This window comes from Mustela nivalis, assembly GCF_964662115.1.
Source record: "Mustela nivalis genome assembly, chromosome: 12".
Lineage (NCBI taxonomy): Eukaryota > Metazoa > Chordata > Mammalia > Carnivora > Mustelidae > Mustela > Mustela nivalis.
This window is the reverse complement of record NC_139031.1, coordinates 21,396,371-21,407,859: the sequence shown is the minus strand read 5'-3', so window position 1 is coordinate 21,407,859 and position 11,489 is coordinate 21,396,371. Positions and strand designations below refer to the sequence as shown.

The following is an 11,489-nucleotide window of genomic DNA, read 5'->3' as shown; positions in this document are numbered from 1 at the left end:
CTCCCCACCAGTCAACCGCTAAGGGGACCACAGAGCGTGACCATGAACACTCAGGCCAAAGGCAAAAGAGCACCCCTACAAACACAACCTGGAAACAGCTCTACTGGCCTCATAGAGTGTTGACTTAGGAGCGATAGCAACATGATGCAACCTTTTAAAAATTAGGACTGGCTCAGTCAGGTCATTGTCTGACTCTTGACTTCAGCTCAGGTCTCAATCTTGGGGTTGCAAGATCGAGCTCTGTGTAGGGCTCCGTGCTCAGAGTGCTGTCTGCTTGAGATTCTCTCCCTACTCTTCCCCCACCTCCAAAAAAACTAAAAAAAGAAAAAAAAAAAGAAATACCTCTTTGACTAGAATCATAAATAAATTAATAAATTTTTGGCTTTGCAGACAATCTGCAAACTGAAACCTTGATTTTGCTTCGTGCTCCCCTGGAGTTTTCTCAGTGTCTGCCTTGTTTGTATCAGCCCCGACGGAAGAAGGAAGGCAGTTCTCCAGCAGTAAGAATCTTAACAAATGTTTTATTAATACATACTGTCATATTCTCGGGATAGAAGAGTCCTCAAAACACTGCCGCGTACTGAAAGAGGGTAAAAGTGCTCAAGTCCTTGGTCTTCTGGCTGGTGGAATAACCCCACACTCCTTTAACAGAAGTGGGCTTGCTGAATTCCACCTGCCCCCACCCCAGCATGGAGACAGGCTCCCCCTCAGTCAGATGTAGACAGTGACACTCACTGCCTTTTGCAAGGACAGGGGCTCCTTATGACTGAACCGGAATGGAGAAAAACTTAGCATCAGCTGGCCGAAAAGGAATTCAGACTTTATTTCTCAAAGTCACTCATTCCGCTTCTCTCCAGGAAGGGCTTGAATAGCTTCAGGATGAACATAACGATTCCCACTGCCGGAATATTCGGAATACCTTCCTTGATTTCTCCGAGAGACTCTGTAGGTAGAAAAGCTCATTATTAGAGATTAAATTCTTTTACAGAGATGAAGGGTGGGGTAACAGCTTGAAGGCTTGGTTTGTAAATTTCTCTCACAGGGATGGGGTCTAGGATTGAGAAAAACAAGTGAATTTTCTATTATTACTTTTATTTTGTATACCTAATATACACTTAAAACCAGACTAAATATCAAAACGCCTGCATTCTACAGTCAGACTACTGCTAACACACTCTGAGCCTGTCAAACACGCCCCGAGTCCTCCCTCCAAGTATCTGCATCTGTCCTAATCTCTGTGTGTGAGGCGGACACTTGGGACCCACCATCCGTGCAGCACACATGTTGCGCTGGTTTCCATTCGTGATGCTGAACTGGCCCCAGGGCCTTATTTCTTGTGAATAAGGATTCACATTCACGTGATACCTCGCTGGGGTTAACAGTATAATCCAAGACCAAGGGGTAAAACAAAGTTAAATGACTCTTTCAAAGTTTAAACTATGACCCTGGACTTCTCAGCTCCATTTATAGCCGGCAGAGCTAATAATAGGAAGATTCTCACGGCCACTTGATCATGCCTATGAGGTGATCTGAGATTCTGAGAAATGGTGTTACAGGGAGACGAAGCAATGCACTAAAAGATAAAAGTTCTCAGAGAATCAGAACGCTTGGTTCCCTCTGCCTATGAGAGTCACAATGAAGAGCACAGGGTCTCAGTGAGAATATAAATGATCATCTAGCAAGATAATCCATAAAGTTACCTCCAGTTTCGGGTATTAGAAGACATTTTCACTGTCTTCTTATCCTCTTTGTGGATGAGTATTTCAGTAAAAGAAAAGTCTCGGGGCAGGGGCTGGGAAGAATCTGAGCTCTTACTAATGATGGAGGGGAATTTAGTGAATAGAGGGACAAAGTTAAAAGAAACTTTAGTTGAAAAAACAACATAAGCTTTGTTCTAACATCAAGATTCTTTAACCAACCTCATTAAGCTCTCAACTTTCCAGTCATAGCAGCTGTGGGAGGGTTAAAGACAAACCACCAAAAAGGATCTCAAAAGTTCTGGAACCCAGGGCCAATTATGAGGCCAACTTCTCCCACTATAAAAACAAAACAAAATGAAATGAAAAAAACCACCAAAACAAAAAAACCCACAAAAATCCTGTGGGATTTTGTTTGTAAAACAGTGACAGAGGGCAGTCAATAAGACTCTATTTCAGGAAGATCTGGGGACAGAATATATGTGCAGACATTTGCCCTCAGATAGCTTTATGTATCTTCAAAAGCTTTTAAATTGGAAAAAAGAAGATTTTTTTTCCTTCTTCATCTGCATTGTCTTACTAAGGGTACAAATGTACATTCTTGGGCTTTTAGCAATTCTACAGTTCTCTCCAGCAGAATCCCACAAACCTGGGAGTGCTTCTTGTAAACATCTACTGGCGAGTATTATTTTACTTTGTCCTTGGACGGGACGGGGGTCAGAAATTATTCTATTCATACCACGCTGTAAGGCAAATTTGGGAAGGAGCCAGCAGAGGAAAGAGAACCCAGTTCCCATGATCCCTTAATACCCACCCTCCTATCACCGAGTGCAGCCTCGACGCAGAGTGAACCCTTGTTTTCTCAGCTGTCACGATGGATTCACATCTACCCACATTCCCTAAGCAGCAGCGATCACGACTCCAACAGCTAGCTGAGGCTCAGTGCACGAGCCCGGGGCTGTGGAACAGAGCAAAGTAACATGTCCCCTGTGCAGAACAGAACTGTAATCTGGGGGTTGGAGTACAGAGCTCCCGACAGCTAAGGTCTGTCTGGCCAGGCTCCAAACGCAAGTGACAGCAACTGGCAGAAAAAGCAGCTGGTCTGCAACATGAGGCCGGAGCAGCTGCCTGCCCACCCGGTTCTGTTCTGACACTCTTTCTCTACTTTGTGTCATTTTAGTTGAGGAGACAAAGAATTTACCAGAATTTGAGGGAATGCCAAATGCTAACCAACTGCAGGAAGACTGAATCAGTTCCATGCCGAGTCTCTAGGACCCAACCTAAGTCTAACTTGACTTCTGAATGCTGAGGGCAGGCAGGGTGCTAATTATAGGACTGCCTCTTGTTCCTCATCCCATAAACAGCAAGGGCTGCACATGCACAGGCAGCGGCTTCTCTCACCGTGGAGTCTGTTTCGGCTGGCTGGCTGGACTGCTTGTGGGCCAGGAGGATGTTCAGCACGGCCTTCCAGCCTGGCTCTGAGGTGGCACTGGCATCTACCTCTGTTCCGCCATGTTCCCTGGTTTCCTGGCCAAGTGTGACATTCACCCACGGGCACCAGTCTCTGTGCTGAGAGGTGGGGTCAAAGAAGCTTCGGGATGATGTATCCTGAGAGGGGGAAGAGAAACATTGCTGATGAAGGGCGGAAGCCATGTCAATCCAGGAGTCGTCCAGTCCAGAATCTCACAAGTGCCCCCATTTCCAATTTGATGCTCTTTAAACACTGCCTGTGTCATGCTGACTCTCTTTATAAATACTTTCATTCCCTCTGTGTTAAGCCAACAGTAAGTGGTCAGGTATGTTCCCCTGATCTCACTGCCATCCCCATGGGTCTGAAGTATTTACTACTTCTCTGGAATCCACTGCAAAGATGTGGCACCCAACCGTAGCTGTCCCACCTTGAAACTTAATTCATATTACCCCCTTAGAGTCACAGGCCCCAGGAAGGGATCCTGCCTGCTTCCCTGTACTACACGGCAGGGGCCCGGCATGCTACTTGGGATTTCTACACATAGGTAGACCCACCGAGCTGCTGGAAGAGCAGAGGCGAGCGCGCTTGGCCCTCCGGAGAGGGCTTGACGGCACTTCCAGGCCAGTGCTGTCTCCCGTTCCCATGCTGCGGGTCACCGGCCGGCTTCTCGTGGTGGGGCTGGCAGACTCTGGCTCAGGACGGTCGACGGGACTAGAAGAGTCCCAGCTCCGAGTTCGGGAGATGACAGGACCAGGGCTCCTTTCGGCCTGAAGGAAAGAAGAGGTAACAGTAGTACACAGATGACATAAAGGATAAGGGTCAGAAGATGACATAACGGATAATGGTCAGTTTTCCTAGAAGCAGGTGAAAGTTAATGCTTTACAGTTTAAACTCTTAAGAATTTACCTTCTGAACTGTCAATAAAACTAAACTCTCCCAAAAAATCATCAATTTTGATACAAAATCACAAATTTAGCTTCTGCACTGCGACTGGCTCAGAAAAACACGTGGTTTTCTGATCAATGTGGTCAGAAGTGAGGCCCACCCGCCTCAGGTAATCTCCAACTTCTCTGCCACAACACTTCTGGCAAGAGTGCTGCTTTTACAAAGGCCACCCGAGCAAGCCAGTTAAGTCCATACCTGCTCTGAGCCAGGGGAACACGTGGCATCCTGGCTCCGGGTCATCATCCTCCGAGGAGACTCAGGCACAAGAGGGAAGCGCTCCGGCTTCCCCTCAGGGCCTGGGAGGGGAGAGCTGGTCAGGCCCAAAGACACATCCAGGTCCGTCATGGAGGACTCAATCTGCTGGAAGCCCCAGAGCCCCACCTTCCTCATACACTGTGAACAGCTTATCAGGGAGAGCTGCAGGGGTTCCAAAGAAGAACTAGGCAGGAACAGAAAAGAGTTTTCTCAAAGGGTAACATTTCCAAGGGACTAAGTGTACTCATTTGTGAGAACTCTATGTCTTGCCAAACAAATTTCTGGAACAGCCCAGTGGACTGGGAATCATGTCATCTCAGGCCCCCAACTCCATTGTCTCTCACAAAGTTCCCAGAGAAAGATCTAAGGATCTTGGTGTAGGCTCTAAGGCAAGACTATCTTGAAGGTTATGTTTTATAAATCTCTCCTATTCCTTTTGAAACTTTTTCCTTTTAAATGAAAAATATTCCTTAATCTATCAAAGAAAGTATGTTTAAAGTAAGTCTAGACTGGTTCCTTTCTTTCTTTCTTTTTTTGTTGTTAAATATTTTATTTTTAAGTCATCTCTACATCCAACCTGGGGCTCAAACTCACAACCCTGAGATAAGTCAGTCAGTGCTCCACCGCCTGAGCCAGCCAGGTACCCGCTGCACCTCCCCTCCCCGGTTCCAACAGTTTTCTATACCAGAGAGAGGCTAAGCCAAATTGAGCAACCAGAATGGGAACACCAACATGGGGGCCTGAGGACTCCAGCTGGCATTTCCTTTGGTAGTTTTTACAAATTCAACAGATTTTTCTTCCTTTCTATAGACAGAAAGGAGCTTTACTGTTTCCAAGAGCACAGATTCTCAGCTGGGACAGTGAAAAAAAAAAAACAAAAAACCAAAGTTCAGGTGTATCCAAAAATTCCCGAGTTTGAATTCTGTTAGTGATTCTTACTGTCCCCTCGCCACTTGCTCAGGTTTTGTCTGTTTTTCTGACAGGATACATCATGGAACCTCTAATACTATTAGTGACTGATGTATGCCAGTTTATGATGTTGTCAGAGCTCATGTACCCTGCAAAGTCACGGACTAACCTACACGCCCAGCCACACAGAGAGAGGACACAGGCAGTGACGTGGACTTGGATGTCTGAGCCTAATTTGCTTGCAGTTTTTTTCTCATCAGTTCGGTGGTCAAGTTCATCTTCAAGCAGGTGTAGGAGAAGACTGATCTTGTCTTCTGTCAAGCACTACAATGGAACCAAGGTAACAAACTGAAATTTCCAACCACAAAAATCACAAATGAGGATATTATCTAGATGGTATAAGGCAAAAATCATGAAGGAAATCCCAGACACAAAGACAATTCTCTTCATTACAGAAGGCTCACTTTTAGGACAGGGAAAAGGTTTTAGACAGAAGCTTTCTGAATTGCCCTGCATCTGCTGAGAAAGGTGGCAGTTGTCCTAGAACTACCAAATCTTTTCTTAGTTCTAATTTGTTTTCAATTTACCAATTGCAGATTTTCTCTGAAACCTATAAACTTCTACAGATTACTATTTATATCTTAACCTGATGCTGGATTTACTTCTTGACAGAACAAGAGAGCTTGCCAAGGTCTTTATTTTTGTTCTAAGAATAATAAAGAACTGACAAGGGGAACAGAAAAGCTGCCTTGGCTAGGGACAAGGGACATTTAAAATAGGCACAGAGTTGGGGCAACTGGGTGGCTAAGTTGGTTGAGTGCCCAACTCTTGGTTTTGGCTTGGGGCATGATCTTGGGGTCTTGAGTTCGAGCCTGGTGCTCAGCAAGGAGTCTGCTTGGGACTCTCTCTTCCCCCTGCCCGTCCCCCCATGCTCTCTGTCTAAAATAAAGAAATAAATCTTAAATAAATAAATAACAGAAGTTAAACTTTGGTTAAAATCGAAACAGCCTCTCAACTTGAAGAAGCAAAATAATAGCTTCTATTTCCTATAGTAAAGCTCGTCTTTGGCGTGTCTACAGGGTGAGGAAACGGGACACTAGATATTCAGTTTCAAAGTACACATGGGCCAGAGCATTTCTAATTTCTATTCACAGGGGAGAAGGGAGTTTGTAACTTCTCCTGTAGTATTTTCTTTGGGAAATGATATGCAATAAACCATACGAGGTCACATTTCAGTATCTTCTGCTAAATAGTTTAAGTAGCAAATCAGGATAAAATTGAATGTAATGCCATTTAAAGAAGCCTAACTAGAAGTTTCAATGGATCTCATTTACTTAATCTCTCCATAGTTGCCCTTCTGGTGGAGATTGGAAAATGTCAGTTGAGGGACAAACAACTAGTTCTCTTCATAGCAATCTAAATCCTCTGTCATGTGAAGAAATCCTTCATGTACAATTGGCAGTGACAACTGAAGGCCCTGTAGGCTAGCCAAGAAAAACTCACCATAGTTTTCAAGTCCTCTGGCCTCAAGGAAGGAAGCTGGAGGTCCAAGTGACAAAGGCTTTGAAAACGATCTAGAAATTCACTAACAAGAACAGCAGGTTCATCCAATGGCAACATCCCAAATCGATCTGTAGACAAAGTACACTGGAAGATCATTTGGTGTAAATAGTAAAAAATAAAAGATATATATAAAACAATATGGGACAGGTACCGATAAAATTGATAAAGTATTTGAAGGTGAGTAAGGTTTCTCAGAAGCAGTCAGGCTAAGCTGAATTTGAAGACCAACAACAGTGTGTAAAAGCTAAGGCTCAAAGGAAGGGCCCAGGTGGGGAATTCTACACAGCTTCACGGGGCTGGGACAAAATGTGCCTATAGAAAGGAGCAGAAGATGGGGTTAAAGTGTAAAGAGTAACTAGACCACAACTTTATTAACATATATGATGAGAAATTACTGAAAGTTTTTTAAAAATTTCACATAATTTTTAAAAATATTCTATTTGCTTATTTATTTATTTAATATTTTATATATTTGTCAGCAAGAGCTTGACTGTGCACAAGTAGGAGGAGTGGCAGGTAGAGGGAGAAGCAGGCTCCCCCCTGAGCAAGAAGGCCGATGCAGGACTTGATTCCAGGTCATTGGGATCATCACCCCTGAAAGAGTGATATTATAGATAAATGCATTAGTTTAGAGTAGAGATTGTAAGGCATCAGTTGGGATGCAAAAAAATAAGCTTAGCAGACATTAAAGTGATTTAAGGTAATAATCCCTGTTAGACACCAGTGGCAGAAGGATGGAGAGAAGGAACATTAATGTTACAAAGCTCTTAATGACCAGGCAGGTGGGGGATGGGTACCTGGATGATGGGCAGTAAGGGGGCACATGATGAATGAGCACTGGGTGTTAAATGCAACTGATAAATCACTGACCTCTCTCTCTGAAACTAATGATTCACTGTTTGTTAATTAATTGAATTTAAATTTTAAAAAAGTACCCAGTGCAATAGTATTATTATCATACAAATTCTACAGATGAGGAATACAAGGAATATGAAAGTAACATACCCAGGTCTCATTACCAGTGAGTGACCAAAAGCTCCTGCTTTTACAGAGTTTCTATCACAGCACTTGCCAGTTCTTTCTAGTTTTCAACAGTACTAGGGAATTCCTAGTTTCTTTTATTGTTTTTTTTAAGATTTTATTTTTATTTGACAGAGAGATCACAAGTAGGTAGAGAGGCAGGCAGGGAAGCAGGCTCCATGCTGAGCAGAGAGCCTGTCTCGGGGCTCGATCCCAGGACCCTGGGATCATGACCTGAGCCAAAGGCAGAAGCTTTAACCCACTGAGCCACCCAGGCACCCCAAATTCCTAGTTTCTTATAGCTCCTTTACTTTTGTTTTGTTGTTACCCTTTTGTTACTGAATATCTCATATACATAGACTTTTTTCCCCAACAATATCTAAGCTCCTAAAACAGGGATCAAGCTGTCTGGACCCTTGTGTCCAGCAAAAACCTAATATTGTATTTTAGGCAATAGCTTTAAAACTATAGCTATGACCCCTTCTTAGGTTCTGAAATCAGTTTATCATTTACCTAATTTATAAACCAGTTATTTTAACGAAACAGAATGCAATAACATTAAACTGTGGCATGTCCATACAACGTAATGTTATCCAGCAATGAAAAAAAGTGAATTCTAGAAGACACTGAGGAACCTTAAATATATAGTGCTATGTAGAGAGAAGCAGAGTCTGAAAAGCTGCATGCTGTGGAATTCCAACTATATGACATTCTGGAAACCGTAAAACTATGAAGACAGTAAAATGATCTGTGGTTGCCAGGGATTCAGGAGGAGGGGAGGAGAGAGTGATGAACAGGTGGAGCACAGGGGATTTTCAGGGCAGTGAGGCAGTTCTATACGATAATGTCATGGTGGATACGGGTCATTATATATATATATATATATATATATATATATATAGTCAAAATTCACTGAATGTACAACAGAATGAATCCTAATATCTACCACTGACTTTAGTTAATAAAGATATTTGTTCAGGGCGGCTGGGTGACTCAGTGGGTTAAGTCTCTGCCTTTGGCCCAGGTCATGATCTCAGGGTCCTGGGATTGAGCCCCACATCAGGCTCTCTGCTGGGCAGGGAGCCGGCTTCTCCCTCTCTCTGCCTGCCTCTCTGCCTACTTGTGATCTCTCTCTCTCTCAAATAAATAAATAAAAATTTTTTCAAAAAGTAATTAAAAAAAATAAAGATATTTATTCATTAATTTAAAAAAGTTAGAATCTGCTAAAAAACTTTTAATGATCAATGAAACCTCATACTATAAGAAAAATAGGGTACAGTAATATACAGCATTAAGTTGGGAAGATGAATACAAACTCATGATATTAAATAGAAATCTAGCGGTGACAGTTTCACGAGCATACAAATATGTTAGAACTTACCAAACTGTACCTCTAAATATGTGCAGTTTATTTTATGTCAATTATCCCGCAACTGTAAGTATGCGTTAAAAAAAAAAAGAAAAAGAGAAAGGAAAAAATCTCTTCTACTTTTGTTCTTAAGAGGTACAAAAGCAGTAAAAATAGCACTTTTATTCACCGTTTATTATATCATTAGCAACCAGATTTTGGTCTCTAATGTTATTAAATATTCTGAAACTATTTTTTTAAAAGATTTTATTTATTTATATGGCAGAAAGAGATACAGCGAGATAGAGAACATAAGCAGGGGGAGTGGGAGACGGAGAAGCAGGCTTCCTGCAGAGCAGGCAGCCCAATTTGGGGCTCAATCCCAGGGCCCTGGGATCATAATCTGAGCCGCAGGCAGACGCTTAATGACTGAGCCACCCAGGTGCCCCAAATATTCTCAAATTATTAAAAGCTGTTGCAAGTAACCAAATATGTCAAGACACTTGCCATCGATTTAAAAAGATGTATCATTTTACTAGGAAAGTCCAATTATAAAAAAACTACAACCAACAAAAAAGATACGGATTTTAAAAAATCAAGTTGAAGGGGCACCAAGGTGGCTTAGTGCGTTGAGTGTCCAACTGTTGTTGTTGTTCTTTTTTTTTTAGATATTATTTATTTGACAGAGAGAGACACAGTGAGAGATGGAACACAAGCAGGGGTGGAGCGGGAGGAGGAGCAGCTGGCTTCTAGCCGGGTGAGGAACCTGATGCGGGGCTCAATCCCAGGACCCTGGGATCATGACCTACTAATGACTGAACCACTCAGGCACCCCGAGTGTCCAGCTCTTGGTTTCGGCTCAGGTCATGATCTCAGGGTTGTGAGACCAAGCCCCAGGTTGGGCTCCCTGCTCCACGGGAGAGTCTGCTTGAGATTCTTTCCCCCTTCTCCTCCCTCTCCCTCTGCTCCTCCCCCTGCTCTCTGTCTTCTCTCTCTCTCAAAATAAATTAAAAAATAAACAAACTAAAATCTTTTAAAAAATAAATAAAAATTTAAAAATAAAACAAAAAATCAAGTGAGGTTTAACAATAAGAAGGAAACATGTTCTGATGACCAGGGGCTCTGATTTGACAAAACTTTGGAGAAAAAACCAGGTACCAACATCTTTCTGGTCACTTTCCAATTTACGGTTTGGTCTGATGCCTACAATCCTAAGAAAATATTAGTAAAAACTGATGAAGGCAAAAGAGCAATGAAGATTTTAAACCCAACATGAAAATGTTTTAACATAAGTTAAATTTATGTTTAACATAAGTTAAAATTATGTTTTATAATTAACATATGTGAGTATTCAGTACTTCAGTGTTTGATGTGTTCAAAATAATCAGTCCGGCAAATTAGTAATTATAAATTAAAATGTTTAAAGGGATTTAATTTAGGTTGGTAAATGTTAGAAAAAAATTACTTCAAAATTATATTTATTACATATGCTTAATAAATGCAAGCATTAAAGTAAAAATAGTTTAGGTCTTCCTCTCTTCACACTAAAGTCTCTGGAAAGAAAAAAACCAAGGGTGGTATAATTGAAAGGTCACATTTGAGATCTATTTAGGAGTTGGAATGCACAGGAGTGGGTGGTGATGATAGATAGAGAAGGGCATCTAAGGGGATGTCCAGGTTTCTAGCTAGGATAACTTGGGGGAGCGGGGTCAGTACCATTTAAGATGGAGAAAATCTATGAGAAGTAAGGTTTGGGTCTAAAATGAAGACTTCACTTTTGTATATATTGAGTTCCAGGTGCCTACAACAAGTCATTACATGAAAATGTTTAGAAGATAGTTGAAAATGAGTCAAGCTCAAAAGAAAAGTCAGGGGGCATCTGGGTGGCTCAGTGGGTTAAAGCCTCTGCCTTCAGCTTAGGTCATGATACCAGGGTCCTGGGATCAAGCCCGAGTGGGGCTCTCTGCTCTGTGGGGAGCCTGCTTCCCCCCCCCTCTCTGCCTGCCTCTCTGCCTACTTGTGATCTCTGTCAAATTAAAAAAAAAAAAGTCAGGATAGGAGTTAGAGGTTGGCAAGGAGGTGGACCAAGAAATCATAGTGTATAGTAATAAGAGTTGGGAACCACCAACAGAGTCCTGGGCAGATCCTAAAAACCTGGACTGGGTATACTGGGAGGATTTACATCCTCATGGGACTGAGGTCAGTCCTACTACACAGTGAAATAGCTAGGCCAACAGCAGAATCTCCTTGTTACACATCATCTCCACTTGAAGAACATTAT

General features: G+C 42.4%; 1 protein-coding gene across 3 annotated transcripts in view; it reads right to left on the bottom strand.

Moving 5' to 3' along the window:
* Positions 1 to 501: 501 nt before the first annotated feature.
* The window catches only part of ZC3HC1 (zinc finger C3HC-type containing 1), a 19,321-nt gene continuing 8,333 nt past the window's right edge, over positions 502 to 11,489 (bottom strand). For all 3 annotated transcript variants that reach the window (XM_082694014.1, XM_082694013.1, XM_082694012.1), the window contains 6 exons: positions 6,781 to 6,908; positions 5,447 to 5,601; positions 4,309 to 4,552; positions 3,723 to 3,935; positions 3,099 to 3,305; positions 502 to 943 (listed from right to left, as the gene is read on the bottom strand). In XM_082694014.1, coding sequence (XP_082550140.1) covers positions 875 to 943; positions 3,099 to 3,305; positions 3,723 to 3,935; positions 4,309 to 4,552; positions 5,447 to 5,601; positions 6,781 to 6,908 — 1,016 coding nt within the window. In that variant the 3' untranslated portion in view covers positions 502 to 874. The remainder of the gene's footprint in view (positions 944 to 3,098; positions 3,306 to 3,722; positions 3,936 to 4,308; positions 4,553 to 5,446; positions 5,602 to 6,780; positions 6,909 to 11,489) is intronic.